The following is a 15,779-nucleotide window of genomic DNA, read 5'->3' on the forward strand; positions in this document are numbered from 1 at the left end:
TGAGTGTCCGAGGAAGACGTTAGAGTTTCCAAGTGCGAGGTCACACGTTTCACCGTGACATCAGCTGCGAGAGATTAGTTACCGAAACATGTGCAGATGCCCAGCCAGATCCCACATGCCACCAACACCTCCTTAATCCTCCACGTTGTCTGTGCAGTCATTCACCAGCCCATCTAAACCTCCTTGCAGAATAAGGGTCCCACAAAACCCTGACAGCTCGTGATCATTGCAAAGCCGTGTCTCTCTTTGTAAGCGTAGGGCTCTTGATCCTGGGTGCCTTGGCCAAACTCCAGCCCAGATAACTCCGTTTTGCCCCACCTCCCACGTGTAGCTTGAGGCTCACACCGTGCAAGCGCTTATTGCGGCAGGATGGCGCAGCTGCTGCTGTAGGTGGTACTGGCAATGGATGTACAGACCTGCTTCTGTAAAAAGGGCTGGACAAAGTAATCAATTATTGTATTATGATTGGGTACACAGCTAATTAAGACATTGTTTCCTCTCCCCACTCAAATAAACCCCAGGAGATGGATTGTCATTCAATGCAGTGCTCCCAGTTTCTTGCAAATCTCAGAACGGAGTTGCTGAGCTGCACGGAGCATGAGCTCTCCCCGACCCTTCCAGAGCGTGCAGAGCATCCAGCCACCCGTGGGCTGAAAAACTGTCCAAGTTCTGAGAAAGATTTTAGCAAGACAAAAGGGTTTATGCATGGCAATCACAACTAAACAACTCCTACCTCGCTCTAGGCTTCTGGTATTGCCTCCTGCTCATGATTTGCCTCTGTTCAGGTGGCAGCCGCAATGGGACTTTACCCAGTTGGATAAAGTGGGCTCTGGATGTCTCGGATGCTCTTCCTGGGGCTGGTTACCTGTCTGTTTTGAATGGGGACAAGTAAAATAATTCTACATGGCCCAAACTACAGTTGTTTCCCAAGCGCTTAATGCCAACTGCTGGAAGCCTTTGGCATTTCTAGCCCATCAAGGTAAAACAGGACTCAGGCCTGTGATCTCAGTGTGTAGACTAAGAAGAATTAGCAGATGCATCCGAAATGGCTGGTTTTCTTCTGTCAGGAAGAAGCAGCTCCCTGGAACTGAGCTCTCTTTGGACAGGTCTTTCTCATGCATCTTGCAGTTCTTCAGAATCAGTGTGTGGGAGATGGTTAAATAACGAGCAGTGGAGTTGTGGGGACTTAGGCGCTCAATCTGAGAGGTAAATCAGTACACGCACTGTAAGGTCATTTCCTTCTAAGCTGTGAAGGTTGAGAGAGTGTCTTCCCTGTAATAGCTCATGCCTTTGAAAGCACCTCAAGTCCAATTACAAAGAAGGCAACTCCCAGTACCTCTTAGGGCATTTTTGATGTCAACACTAAAGGAGGCTCATGGGACCCAGAAAGCAGGACTGGCCAGGTAAGTGAAAGAGGACTTCAGTTCAAGTATTTCTGTTTGTCTGTTGGATGAAAACATGTTTGTAGCAGATAGTCCACAGGATTTTGTAACCAGGCCTGTGCGGGTTTGTAATTCTTCCTGTGATGAACAGGGTCTAAAGTGAGGATTCATAGCTCAGCTTTAGATAAGTGGATCCACAGACGCTTGCATGCTTGTTGTTAGTATGAGGTAGAACAGAGAGTTTCCTCATGTTTGGTTGGCTCCGGGTCCTTTCTGCGTCGACCTAGTCAACCTTCTATGAGTATAGGTGTCCCAGGGCCAAGGAAGGGATCGTTGGCAGAGGGAACGTATGTGTAGACACTGAAAGGGATGTGGACTTGTTCCACGTGCACAAATATGCTCCCTAATACCTTTCTTCTTCCTGCTTCACATCAGGTATACTACATAAACTTCACAGATTTTGCCAGCTATGAGGTGGTGGTGGATGAAAAGCCCTTTCTGCAATGCACTCGGAGTATTGAGACCGGCAAGACCAACTTCAATACCTGCTACACAGCTGGGGTCTGCCTCCTCAAAGCCAGGCAGAAGATTGCTGTGAAAATGGTCCATGCTGACATCTCCATCAACATGAGCAAGCACACAACTTTCTTTGGGGCCATACGCCTGGGAGATGCACCGGCATCCTAGATGAACTTGGCGAGTCCAAGGATACTCACAGAACTGCACAGTGCTGCTGTTCATAAGCGTATCAGTATTTCAGGGGGTTCTGTAATCCGGCCATAAAGAAAACTGATCCAGAGCTATTTATTCCTATATGTGAACGCAGGAAGCACAGTTGTCTTCTGTGACTTGCGTGGAGACTTGGATCAAAAAGCTAGTTGAAGAAGCGTTCTGAGGAAGAAAGGCTGTGGTGTCTGCCTTGTCTCAGTATTTCAAGTATTACTGCACTGATATTCTGCTCTGTGATCTTCACACGAGGCTTGTGGAGAGTGGTGTGGGTCTCTGCTTTTATGTTGCACTAGCAAGAGCATCCCAAGCGGGAGCAGGAGAAGACAGACTCATGTCCAAATTGTCCTGCTTCTGCACGCTAACGAAAGCAAGAAAAGGGGGTTCTGGTTTTCTGCCTTCCCAGTTGGAAGTAGAACGGCCATGGGGTGCGAAGGGAGGTGAATAAGACAGGGTCAGTGGTGTTTACATTCATCCTCAGGAGTGCGAGCAAAGGTGGCAAAGTGCCTCTACGTAGAGCTTGGAAGCAGGCTGCAAAAGCAGTTAAGTGCACAAGGAAGGTGAATACATAACAGAGCAGGCTTGGCAGATGGGAAACTGCCTCCACATTCCAGAAATCACCCAAGTCCCAGAGAAAATGCCAATCACCGGGTCCAGAGCCTCTGCTACTTTCAGCTCCTGCCATTACCCCAGAGGTGTACCTTGCCCTAATGGGGCTGCCTTAAAGTTCTGCTGCTGTTCCAGCCATTCGTGTTTTGTTGGTTTTTGTTTTTTTTTTTTTTGTCTTTTTAATTAATATTTTGCAAACCAGAACACATTTCTACAGGCTTCACCGAGCCGCGTAGAGCAGACACGAGTCCTTGTGGAAACACTCTGAAGAAGTTTGTCATGTTTAAGAATAAAATTATTCAAACAGGACTTTTTTTTTTCTGTTTTAATAGCAAATGTCCTGCTTTTAGATGTGGGTTTTATCCTTCCACCCCCCACCCTTTTCCTTTTGGCACCCTTCTACCTAAAAGACTCCAATAAGTGGTGATGGAGTCTCTAGCAGAAGAGTTGTATTTAAGTCTGGTCCAGCATGAAGTCACCACTTTTTCTGTTCTCCGAGCCCTGCTGAGTCCAGTCATAACTCGATTTGTGATGACTAAGGGAAGAGCTGGGATGCTATTGTTTCTTTTGGCTTCTTGAGCAACTCTCTCTCATTACCTCCCCTCTGCTGGGGCCACCAAAAGCTATAAGATGTGCTGGAGCTGAGGAAGAGGCTGAAGCGCTAATTGCTCTCTTGTGTCGTGCCTTGGTTTGCGCTTGGTTGTGTTGGGTGGTTTTTTTAAACCGGATTTCATTTCAGAACATGGTTTTTTTTCTAAAAACTGAAGAAAGAAATGAAGTTTCAGCCTGTGTAGCAAATGGGACAAGTCCCAAACCGATGTCTTGGTGATGACTTCCATCTCCAGGCAGAGGGGGCTCGTCTGTGATCACCTGCAGGGAGGTGGGAGCGGATGGCTCAGCACGGGGTGTAGCGATTGATCTGGCTGCAGCGGGGTCCGCCCTGCCTCAAGCGTTCTTGGCTCCGCCGCTTTTCCCCATCCAAAGCGAGTGATCTCACTTGCCAAGTATTGCAGTTATTGGGAGATAAATATTTCTTGGGGGCACCCAGCTTTGGCTGCAGCCTCGCTATTCACAGGAGGCGTGCAGTTTGTAAAATAACTGCATGAAAAATTGCCTGCTATTTCTTTTTCAATATGTTCTCTTTTCTAGCCTTAACATGTTGGGCTAGCAAGAGCCTTAAGGGCACTTCACTAGTCTCTGTGGTTTATTTCCTTTAAAATGGATTAAGAAGGACATGTTCCTCTGACAAGAATGAATCGGGACAACTGTGTATAGTGAGAACATTAAGCAAATCGTTAACAGAATTGCTTTAGAATGAGCCTGAGCAACAAGACTTAGGGGCAAGCAAAAATAATGCGCTGAGCGCAGTGGATGGAGTTTGCATTCCTTGTCCCTCACTGGCAGGATCTTTGATTTGCTCCTGACTGTGGCAGGAGGGGCAGAGGGAGAATCCCTTCTCTCTGTAAAAGCTCCGTGCATCGCTGTTGAGTTCCCTGGCTGGGATGTGGCTGGGATGCAGGAGGAGAGCAGAAGGGAGCGGATCTCGCCTCCCACAGCGAGAGCCATGGAAAGTGCTAACGGACTTTTTCCAATGCTCACGTTACACCAAAGTGTGAGCTTGCTGTAGGCGAGTTTGGAGACATGGAGTTGGACATGGAGAGCAGGGAATACCTGATTGCTGGTGGTCTTGGTACTGAGAGCTGTGTTAATCCCTGGGATGAGCGGGAGGATCACCAATCCTTTAGCAGCAATGGAGACTGTTTATACTTGAAACCCTTTGGCCTCTACCAACAAGTTCTCATTAATGAAGGGTGGCAGTGCAGGTTACCTGGGCTAAAGCGTGGCTTCTTCTGTATGATGCTTCTCCAGATGCTGTCCCACCGTCTTTGGTGCCTCTTCCCCTTGACTGGAGCCGAAATGGCCTGGAAAGAACTCAGAGGGGCGTGAGGAGGTTGTGTATGGGAGGCTTCAACAAACTCCATCAGGAAGAGTCTTGCTTCAGTCTTTCCCTCTGATATCTTTGAGTTTTGATATATCTCAGTTCTTGGTCTGGTTGAGAAGGAAGCATTTCATTTATAGACAAATGTCTGTGTATCCGGGACAGTGGACATGACAGCAGTCACTGCTGGGTTCCCAGGTGCCCGCCTTCCTCCGGTAGTACTTGTTGGCTCTGCTCTTACCTACGTGCCTTGGCTCTGCTGCCCTTAATCGGGCTCCAGCTGCAGCAGTGTAGCAAGCAGCTCATCAGTGTAGAACACATCATCTGAAACCCCTCTTCCTCCCAAGCTCCTCTCTGTGGAGGCAATTTATAGGGAAACCAGCTCGGCTGTTGTGTTCAGGAAAGGATTCCCTCCAGTAAAGGCTTTAGGTCCCTACCCAGAACTACCTGGCTCTTGCTTCCCTCCTGTGCCTTTCTCACCCAGGTAAGTGGCTGTGGTCTCCCTGCCACCCACTGTCTCCATCAGGGGACTTGGCATCGTCCTTCCAACATCACATGCTTAGAAAAGGGCACCTGAACTGCAATGGCTTTGAATTAGAGAGGGAAGATTTAGATTAGACCTAAGGAGGAAATTCTTCACGCTGAGGATGGTGATGCCCTGGCCCAGGGTGCCCTGAGCGGTGGTGGCTGCCCCATCCCTGGAGGGGTTCCAGGCCAGGTTGGATGGGGCTTGGAGCCCCTCATCCAGTGGGAGGTGTCCCTGCCCATGGCAGGGGGGGTGGAATTAAATGATCTTTAAGGTCCTTTCCACCCCAAGCTATTCTATGATTCTATGATTCTATGACTGGGACGGGTGATGAGCAAAGTGCGTAGGCTCATCCATGTTGCTTCCCCTCTTCCCAGTAAGAGGTGGAGCATGGGGAGCCCTTCCCACCAGCTCCAGGCTGGTGGCACCTGCCCTGGCTCCCATCCTGGCCCCACCTTTGGGGGCGAGGGGAAGGGATAACTGCAGCTGTGCTTTGTGGCTGCCCCCAGTTACAAGCTGGACACCCCCACCCTCCCCACCGTGTTCATCACTCCCAGGCTGGGAGGAAGCCTCTGAGTCCCCGACAAAGGTGTAACACGAGAGGAGTTGTGGGAAGAGAGACCCGACTGCCCCCGTTACGTTTGAGCTGCACAGTGATGTACTGATGCTGTTTTGTCCTTCGACATCTTTCTCCAAGACACTACTTGTATATAAAATATACATAATGTATATAAATTAGGATGTAAGTTTATGTAAATTGTCAATATTTTCTTTGCAAATAAAGCTTTTTCCTGATCTCGCTGTCCTGGCCAGGGCTTCCTTCCCCAGCCAAACCAGAAGTTTCTGTGGGAAGTATTTTGACTGCGCTTGTGCAATGGGATGCAGCAAAGCCTCTCTCCGTCTTTCGGGACTCTTCGCTACGCAGCTGCTGCGGCCGCTGGCGTGGAGGTGCCAGTCCCCTCGTGGGAGTGAGTGTGCAGAAAAGAGCATCGCTGTCACCACTCCTGAGGAAGGAACTACAGGTTGGATGTGCGTACCTCAGCAGATGCTTTTCTGCTTCCTTATTACCCAGGATGGGAGCAAGCTCTGTCACCCCGTGACGTTGGGCAAGTGGCTTTATCTTCTCTTCTGCCAAGCCTCTGTCCCGCTGCTCGTTCCTCCAGTCCTGTGGTGACCTCTCCATGAGTGCCTCAGGGGGAGCAGAGGTGTCTCTATGGACAAGAAGTTGGCTGCCCCATCCCTGGGGGTGTTCAAGGCCAGGATGGATCCAGTGGGAGGTGTCCCTGCCCATGGTAGGGTTTGGAACTGGATGGGCTTTGAGGTCGCTCCCAACCCAAACCATTGCATGATTATATCACTCTGCATACTGAGCCAGTGGGGTGCCAGGAGCGGCAAGAAACACGGGATGCCCTATGATTTGCAGGAGCAAATCTCTCCCCATTCGTGCTGTGCGGTTCGCTCTGCCCTCAGCCCGGTCCTTGCAGAGCCGCTGGGTGTTCGCACTGCCCCGCGCTGCCGGGCAACCTGCAAAGGGAGTTCACAGCCTTGGGATGCAAATGCCCAGGGATTCTCCGCAGAAGTCCCTCATCAAAATGAGGGACTTTCAGCTGATTTAATCAGCCATGCACGCTGTGCAGACCCGCGCTCGGCGATTCGGGATGCAGGGAGGAGAGGGCTGGGGTTCCCCGGGCGCAGGAGCCGGGGGCTGTGCCAGGGGCTGGAGCACTTGCACCGTGCGGTTCCTCCCCGATGCCGCCTTCCGCTTTCAGGGCTCTGCTCGGCTGCTGATGGGTGACAAGGGACGAGGGATGCTGGAGGCAAAGGTTCATCCAGAGGTCAGTGTTTCCCTGGCTGGAGTGCAGGATTGCACAGCAACACAGATGTGCTGTCCTCACGGAGCCTCCAAGAACAACGAGGCTGGTCGCTCGCAGCCGCCTCTGGCCCCGGCAGCTGCTGGAGCCCAGGTCCACCACAGTGGGTGGAGAGGGCATCGCCATAAAGCTCTGGCCCTGGCCTCCAGCTGAGCCCGTCGGGCTGGCATCGCCGCCGTGCGTGTCCCGGCTGGTGGCCTTGGTCAGCCTCGCGCTGAACCACGTCCCAGAGGTGACCTGGTGCTCCTCACTGCACTGGCTGTGAGGAAGCTGAGGGCCACAGCAGCAGAAGCTGGGCTGCTTCATCTTCCAGACATGTAGGTATATGAGTATGTGTATATATATTTATATATTTAATATTTATATATATATTTATAATATTTTTCCCCTGCCAGACCCAGCTCGGACTGGAGCAGTAGCTCCACAGCTAAAACTCCAGTGAAGCGCATCTTTGGGCAGCTGTGAAGCAGCCCGGAGGTGCTCCTTTGGATGGGAGGGCAATCAGCCACAGTGAGCCAACGACCCCAAACGTATGCGTTCTGCAGAACAGCCCACGCGGCGTGCGGGGAGCTGCATTGGGTGGCACAGGGACATGGAGATGTGACTGCAGAAAAAGTCCCTGTGGGTGGTGTGCAGGTCTGGGCACCCGGATACCACCTGGAGCTGCCGCAGGGAAACTCCCCATCTGGTTCCTGCTCTGGACGAGGAGGTGACCCGGCAGGCGTCCCCCAGGCCTGGCCGGGACGTGGGACGTGGATCCCTGGGGAGGGAGGAGGAGGATAACAGCTCTGCACATCCCGCTGGGAAAGGGTGGCAAACCCCAGAGAGTTGGTGTTATCCCGAGGAGGGGCAGAAGAGTCCCCTCGGCTGGGCTGCGGTGGCACACGAGGGGAATTCGCCCACCCACAGCCCTGGAGGATTCCACCCGAATCCTGGGTGCATTCACCACCCGCGGTGATCCCTGGTGGTGCAGAACTCGGTCCCTGGCCCAGGATGGCTGGGGAGCCCTTGCCGGCTGCTCCCGGCATCCTCGGCACCAGCTGCCCAGCCGGAGCTGGCACAGGGCAGAGGCAGCTGGAGAAAGAGCGGGTCTGTGCAGGGGAACTCCCCAAACCCTCTCGGCTTTCCCAAGTAGCAGCCCTGCCGCCTGGCATTCCAGCTGGGCATCGCTCCAGCGATCACCTGAGCGCCGGTGCAGCCCTGCCTCCTCCCCATCCTGCTGTTTCTCTTTCCCTTCCTTGTGAGTTTGTGCACTGTTTTTCCCCCTTTGCAATCTTATGTCTTTCTTTTCCCACTTCCGTAGCTACAAACACCCACATGCGTTATCTCCTTCCCCCATCCCATCCTGAAGCCTATTTATACCGAGCTCGGCTCCTGCCCAGCTTGCCAGAGGGTGCTGGAGGAGCGGGACAGGGCTGGCAGCGCCCGCAGCCCAACATGCTCTTCTTTGCACACCGGCTGCCTGTGAGAGGGTGCTTGCTGCTCTGGCTGCTCCCATCCATGCTCAGAGCCCAGTCGAACGGGGAGGCGAGGCTCGGGTCCATGCCGTGCCAGCAGGTAAGGCTGCTTTTCGAGGAGCCTCTGGGCTGGGATGGCACCAGCAGCATCTCTTGGTCCAAATGGGGCTTCGAGCATCCCTCTGTGTGTCTCCTCCCTGCGGCTCTCGCCTCCCTCAGCCTCCATCTCTTTAACCTTCCCAGCTCTGATCTCCTCTCTGCTCTCCGAGCAGGTCTCCTGGCCGGGCACCACCACACAACTGTCCCCACATCCCTGTCGTGCTGTTCCAACAGCCCCTGTCATGGGGGGGGTCAGCTCGAGATGTTCGCTGGGAGACAGGATGGAGTGCAGGGTCCCACGGGGACTCAGAGAGCAGCCACGGATGTTAGCAGGGCAGTTGGGAGTCTGGACGCGGAGCAGCTGGTGTCTGTCCCACCCCGACCAGAAACATGGCAGAAACCAGCTGCTCCGCATCCAGACTCCTGACTCCAAACTGGTGGAGGAAGCCGGTTTGGAGGGAGAGGGAAGGTGGAGGACGGTGCCCTTCCTCTGCGCGGATGCTCTGGACCAGGCCCTCCGGAGCCTGGGTTTGTCCCTGGGAGGATCTGCAGGGCCAAAGACAGAATCTTCTCCTCGCTCCATCAGAAACAACTCGGTATCAGCCAAAGTCTCGGAAAGCTCACCTCAGCCCTGGGGACAAGTTCCGTGTTTCTGAGCAGGGGCTGTAGGCGATCTGGCCCCTTCCCATCCCAGGCTTGGGAAGGAGGAGCAGTGCTCATTTCCCCGTAGCTCCTGCCCATCTTTGGCAGCACTGGCTTGGCTGTAGCTGTGGGTTGTAGCCCTCCTCACGCTCACGGCTTCTCTCGTCTCTCTGCAGAGCCCCACAAAGGTGTCTTGCAAAGGGGCTGGCCTGCACAAGTTTCCGAAGGAGCTTGGCCAAGGAATTAGGTACCTCGAGCTCTCCAACAACTTCATCCAAAACCTATCGGACAGCTACATGCCAGGCTTTGGGCAGCTTGAGTACCTGGACTTGAGCTTCAACCAGCTGGAAGCCCTGTCAGATAGGACTCTGTCCCAGCTGCCCCAGCTGCGCTCTCTGCTGCTGGGATCGAACCATCTGGATCGCAATTACCATGCAAACGGGCAGGCTCTTCGTCTGCTCAGGAATATAGAGGTGCTGGACCTGTCAGCAAATAACCTGGAGAGCCACATGGTGAGCTGGTACATCAGGAACTTCACCACACTGAGGATTCTGGATCTCTCTGGGAACAAGATGGTCAGGCTGCCGGCAGGGATCTTCTGGAGCACACCCCAGCTGCGCGAGCTCGACCTCGGCAACAACTACATCATGGAAATCGAGGAGGGAGTGTTTGAGGCTCTGGAAGAGCTGGAAGTGGTGAACTTGGCTTTGAATTCCCTCTACTGCATCTCTGGCTTCAGCCTCACACAGCTGCGAGTTTTAAATCTCAGTCACAACGCCCTGGAGCTCTTCATCTCGGAGGAGGGAGCAGAGCCCTACCTGCTTCAAGTGCTCGACTTGAGCTATAACAGACTCCTCTATTTTCCAGAGCTCCCCAAAGTCCATTATCTCACACACTTAAACCTCTCCAACAACCTTATTGCTTCCCTGCTCCCAGGCTCACACCAACTGAGGGAGTTTGCACTTCCCTACGAGGAGATGTTGAGGTTTAATAGGACCTTGAGTACCGTGGCTGGTCTGACACATGTAGCTGACTTGGATCTCAGCAATAACCAGCTGCAACTGTTCCCATTCCCCTTCTTCCGCAGTCTGGGCTCCCTGCACAGCCTCAGCCTGGCCAGGAATTGCCTCCAGGACATAACCATGGAGTTGCTCACCAGCAGCACGGAGCCCAGCAACCGCTCGGCCACACCTCTGGAGCATGCCACCCTCTCCATCCGCTCGCTGGACCTCCACGACAATGCCCTCCGCGTGCTGCCACGCTGGTTTTTTGATTCTCTGCCGCAGCTGGAAAGGATCGATCTGGGCTCCAACAGCCTCCAGCCTTGCGAGGGCCAGGGGAGCGACTGGCGCGCTCGCGTGCCAGCCCCAGGAGGCACCTGCACGCCCTTCTACAACGTGCCTCGCTTGAAGCATCTGAGCCTTCACAACAACAACATCACCAGGCTGCACCCCTACACCTTCAACCAGACCCGGCTGCTCTCCCTGGACCTGTCAGGGAACAAGGGCTTGTTGGTGGCTAAGGAGGCGCTGCGGGGACTGGAGTTCTCCCTGCAGAAACTCTCTCTGAGGGGCAACCAGATGGACAACAGCAAGGCAGAGCTCCCCTGCCTGGACACACTCAAGGTCTTGGACCTCTCAGGCAATAATTTGAGCCTTTTGCCCACAGGGCTTTTCTGCTCCCCGCTGGAAAGCCTGGATGTTCGCAATAACAGCCTTCTGACATTGGAGAAGCTGGCGCTCACGAGCTGGTCGCACAGCCTGAAGGACGTGTCCATTGCTGGAAACCCCTTCAGCTGCTGCTCGCTGGCCTGGCTGGACACACTGCAGGCGGCCGGCGTGGGCGTGCGGGACCTGGACGAAGCCCTTTGTGCCTACCAGGATGAGAGCAGGAACTTCTCCACCAAGATAACCAGCAGTCCTCGGTGGCTTTGTCCACGTCCCAAGGGCACTGGCTTTCTGGCTCTGCTCGTGGTCATACTGAGCCTTTTCTTTCTCAGCTTTGGGGTTTGCTGCCTTCTGAAGGACGGGCAGGAGTCACCAGGGTGTGCAGGACTTCGCAGCAACAAGGTGGGGGTCTTCCCCCACTGCCCCAAAAGAGAGGAGCCAGGCGAGGCGAAGCCAACAGACAGCATCACCAAAGTATAGCCCAGCCCTGGGCAGCAGGAACTGCAGTGCTCAGTCAGAACTCTAATTCTTGTTAATAATACTAATTAATATTATTGTATTTTTGGTCTCCACCCCTCACTGGTATCCTGTGTGTTTCGCAAACACAATAAAGGGAGCGTGGTTGGTGCTGAACCCTGGGCAGAGGTGGTCTCTGGACCACTTCTCCCTCTCTAGAAGGAAGATGCCCCCATCAGTCCTGTTCCCTGCAAGAAATTAAATGCACCACAGGCAGTTGCAGGTGGGGTTTCTTACCTGCTGTCACAGGTTCTCATCACCCAGGACAAGAAAACAAGGTGTGGGCTGCTTGCGTTGGTCTGCCCCACCCCAAAGGCATCACACAGAGGGAATTGTCTCCATTGGTGCCACCTGAGTGGGTCACAGCTTTCCCAGCAGCCGCTATCTGCCTTTTAAGAAGGTTTAACAGCTCAGTTAAATCCCTGCCCAGCCCCGCCTGGCAGGAATGCCCAGTGGCAGGGAATGGTGCCTGTCAGTTGCTCGGGCAGCAGCTGAGTGCCCAGCTGAGAAGGGGTTTCTGCAGGACCCTTCTCTCCTGTTTTTTCCTGCCAAGCTGTCATCAAACGATGCTGTGGAGTTGGCAGCGCTTAAAGTGACCCAGGGCACCACTGGAGAGAGCGAGAATGAGAGGGGAGAAGCCCGTCCCTGGACGATGCTGGGTTGAGAGCTCTTTGAGGTGGGTTCCACCCTCAGCACCCGGACTCTGGGGTGGGTGGTGGCTGGGGCAGCTCGGTCTCCATCGCCAGGATGGTGCTGGCTGGCAGGAGGGAGGGATGCTGCTCAGGTCCACCTGCCAGAGCCGTGGCCTCGCTGTGCCTGGCACCTCCAAGCATCTGCTCCACCCACAGCCAGGGAGCCCAGTGAAGGAGGGCGGCAGGAGAAGGTGCCAAGTGGGATGGTGAGGTGCACCAGCAAGGGGGGATGGGCGCTGCCACGGTGCGATGATCCCAGTCTGCAGCTGGCCGGCTGGCTGTCCCCCGTGGGACATTGGAACAGGGACCAGGGACGGGGCTGAGCTGTGTGGATGTGGTGCTGAGGGACATGGTTTAGTGGTGAATTGTCAGTGCTGGGTTAAGGATTGGACTCAATGATCTTAAAGGTCTTTTCCAACCTAAATGATTCTGTAATTCCATGATTCTATGTCCAGCTTCCCCCAGCAGAGAGGTGCTGCACCCGGGTGCTGGTGAGCACCCGATGGCTCAGGCTAGCGCTGTGGAAGGGTAAAAATAAGGCTGCAATAAAATATCTTACATTTCACATCGGTTCTATCTCAAAAGTCCCCAGCTGGCCCAGGCCACCTACTTCTCCACACACCTGGCGGGTTAGAGGATGTGAGAGCTAAATGGCTTGGAAGTCACTTAAAATCCCAGCTGCTTAACTCTCTCTTCTTAACTTTCAAGTCCATTGTGGTTTTACTGTGAAGCAAAGGGCATTTTTGCTGTAAAACATATGCCTTCCCCATGCAGCCTGCACTGCCGCTGGGGCTGCAGCTTCCCAGCCTTTGATGGGCATCCAGCTCCTGAGGGACCCCCAGAGCCTTTGGTGGCCCCGTGTTTCCATCCTCGCCTCAGTTTCCCTTTGATCTGGTGCTCTGCACCTCGTGGCAGTGAATGACCAGCCGTGCCCAGGGCATGGCAGGGGAGCCTGGCACTGCGTGCCACCACCCTGCAGGGACGTTGGGATGGGCAAGCAGTCTTCACCGTGCGTGAAAACCCAGCCTCCCGCTTGAGGGTGGCCCTTTGCCTCTCCTGCTTCCTCACACATCCATCCCCTTTTTATTCCTGCCCCTGTGTCCCTCTCCTTTGCCAAAATCCCCACGCATGTCGGCCAGTCTCTCCTGGCCACAAGCCCTCATCGTTTCCCATCCCCGTGCTCGCTGCTCCAGCGTGGATCCCAGATAACGTCCCTGGGGAGATGCAGCCAGCTGGGCTCTGGGCATGACGCCCAGTGTGCCAGGAGCCACCATCCCGCCTTGGTCTCTTCTGCACTTCTCCTCAGTGGGTCCCCTGCCCTGGGGTGGCACCTGAGCTGAGGGAGATCTTCCCTGCCTGCCCATGAAGAGCATGATAGCAGGAGGGGGAGCTCAGTCCAGCTTCAGCCTGGCCCTAAAGCCATGCCCGCCTCCTTCCCCATCCTGGGTGCTTGGTGATGTTGCAGGGACGCTCTTTAGGATCACCTGGCCCAAGCCCAAAATGCTGCTGTTGCCATTGGTGGGTGTTTCTGGTACATGTTTTGTGGGCTCTGTTCCTCATTTAAACCCCCTCCCAGGCTGTACTTTCCATGCATGTCACCGTAAGACGTCCTGCCCTTTGTGCTGCTTCTTCTCCCGCTCCCACCAGCATCCTCCTCCCCTTCAAGGTCAGGTTGGATGGAGCTCTGAGCAACCTGATCAAATTGAAGATGCCCCAGCTTATTGCAGGGAGGGTGGACTGAATTGGCTCCAAGGATCCGTTCCAATCCAAACCATCCAGTGACTCTATGAAATGCTGTGTCAGGTTATCATCTTTATAAGTCCATGTGCTTTCCCCGTTCAAAGAAATACAGGATTCCAGGTTGTGGTGTCACAGGTACTACAAGAAGAACTGAATCCACGTCAGCACCAAGGGCGATGGCCCCTTCTCACAGCAATGGGAGTAACAACGTGGGCTCTGGATGAGCACCTGCAGATAATCCTGGCAGAGGGGACAACGAGGTGACCAGACTGGCCATACCCTGCCCCTGTGAACCAGCAAAACCCAGCACGAGGTCAGGAGAAACCCAGCTGTGGTACTGACTGGTGTTACTGGGAGAGGTATTTTCTACCTTCTGCATTGCTTCTCAGTTTAGGGGAAATGATTTCCTTATCCCAGGGATGTTTTGGCATCTCAAGCTTCTTCATCCCAAACAAGGGTCAAAGATCTGTAGAATATCAAAGCCCAAACAAATAAAGGGACAATGCCAAAAATGTGGCATTTTTGTGTCAAGCTGGAAGACACTAGGAATATAAATTTTGGGCTGAAAAAAGATCTGGGGTGGGTGAAATATTGTGACCATTTACACATTTTCTAGAGAAGTAGTTGAGAAATCTAGCCAAACTCATTCTTTCCAGTGGAAAGCCTTCACATTTCACTGGATCTGCAATTTCAAATGAAAAATAGATTTTATCAAAAATTTCCAGCTAGCTGCTGTGCCAGCTCGTGTGGAAATCACCTCGGCTGCAACTCACTTCAATTAGAGGAGTTTTTTTCCTTTTCCCCTATTTCTCCATGGACATCAGGGACAGAGCTTCATCTTTTTCAAGAGCTTTCATCTTTTTCCTGGTCGCTGCCTGGCGGGTTTCACTCCTTGAGCTTCTCCAGCCCAGCAGAGCAAGGAGAGCGCTTCTCATCCTCTGGGTTTAGGCAGAGCGTAGGTTGCCCAAATCGCCCCAAATCTATTAGAAGACAATGTGCTTTAGGCTGTTGTGAGGCATGAGACCATCCTAGCAGAGAACACTGCCTTCCTCCCTCTGCCCAGCAGCTCCTGCCCTGGGTTTCACCGACCGGAGAGCCCGGGTGAGTCCCCTCCAGAGCACAGACAACACCAGAACAGCTGCGGAAGGTATCATTTCTTTTCTTTTTTTGCTGATATCACTGCCGTCGGTGTTCCTAAATGCTTCTGATCCCATAAACCACTGTCCTTTTACCATACCCTGGCTCTCCACCTTGGGATGCATTTTATACATCCCAGCTGCTGTGGTGTTTGTTCTGAGGCTGAGATATGGGGCAGGAGGATGGTGGCCATGGCTCGTCCCCATGTGTCACCTTCAGGACATCAGCCTGCGTGTCCCTCCCACCCATAGGGCTGCACTGCTGCTGCTTTCTATTATCACTCACTGCCACCGCCTCTTCTGCGTGACTCAACAAAACTCCCCTGGCAGCTATTTCTGGCCTAGTTAGTGAGGTCGGGCATGTCATTCATGACACTTTCTTCCTCTCTGGTGGGTCTCCGGCCAGGCTGGGACCTGCCGCTGGCTCTCCAGCACGCAGAGCTTCGGGCAGAGGAGGTTGGCAGGGAGCAGACGAGGAACGCAGCTCCCCGCGTCTCCCCTACCTCGCAACATCCCTCACTGCCTCCTGCGGCATCGCTCGCCCGGGCTGTCCTGGCTGCTGGCAGGGAGTGCAGATGCCAACACATGTTCTGCAGCTGGATCAGCCCAAACCAGCTGTGACGGGGCCCTGGGGACAGGGCGTGCTCCAGAGCCTGCTCTGGGCGGCCTTGACAGGATACGGGACGCTGCCGCGGTCAGAGCAGCACATCAAGTGTCACCAGGTGAATCAGCATCACAGCTGGGACCCACAGGAGATGCAGACCGGTTCCTGGTCCC

At 54.0% G+C, this 15,779-nt stretch overlaps 3 protein-coding genes across 6 annotated transcripts in view; all 3 read left to right on the top strand.

Moving 5' to 3' along the window:
• The window catches only part of EDA (ectodysplasin A), a 78,007-nt gene extending 72,082 nt beyond the window's left edge, over positions 1-5,925 (top strand). For 2 of the 4 annotated variants that reach the window (XM_054076025.1, XM_054076026.1), the window contains exon 8: positions 1,818-5,925. In XM_054076025.1, coding sequence (XP_053932000.1) covers positions 1,818-2,069 — 252 coding nt within the window. In that variant the 3' untranslated portion in view covers positions 2,070-5,925. The remainder of the gene's footprint in view (positions 1-1,817) is intronic. The other 2 variants (XM_054076022.1, XM_054076023.1) reach the window with 1 other exon arrangement.
• ARR3 (arrestin 3) overlaps positions 1-15,779 on the top strand; it is a 349,343-nt gene that overhangs the window by 279,814 nt on the left and 53,750 nt on the right. The gene's annotated exons all lie outside the window — the stretch shown is intronic.
• LOC104054329 (transforming growth factor beta activator LRRC32) lies at positions 8,441-11,509 on the top strand. Its single transcript, XM_009555310.2, has 2 exons — positions 8,441-8,610; positions 9,428-11,509. The coding sequence occupies exons 1-2, from the start codon at positions 8,491-8,493 to the stop codon at positions 11,396-11,398; spliced, it is 2,091 nt and encodes a 696-aa protein (XP_009553605.2). The 5' UTR covers positions 8,441-8,490; the 3' UTR covers positions 11,399-11,509.

The sequence above is a fragment of the Cuculus canorus genome, chromosome 10, assembly GCF_017976375.1.
Source record: "Cuculus canorus isolate bCucCan1 chromosome 10, bCucCan1.pri, whole genome shotgun sequence".
NCBI lineage: Eukaryota > Metazoa > Chordata > Aves > Cuculiformes > Cuculidae > Cuculus > Cuculus canorus.

Bases quoted from the DNA above. Each gene is read 5' to 3' on its own strand.
- LOC104054329 (XM_009555310.2), top strand. From the start codon at position 8,491: ATGCTCTTCTTTGCACACCGGCTGCCTGTGAGAGGGTGCTTGCTGCTC. The intron at 8,611-9,427 runs GTAAGGCTGCTT...GTCTCTCTGCAG, and splicing joins GGTCCATGCCGTGCCAGCAG to AGCCCCACAAAGGTGTCTTG.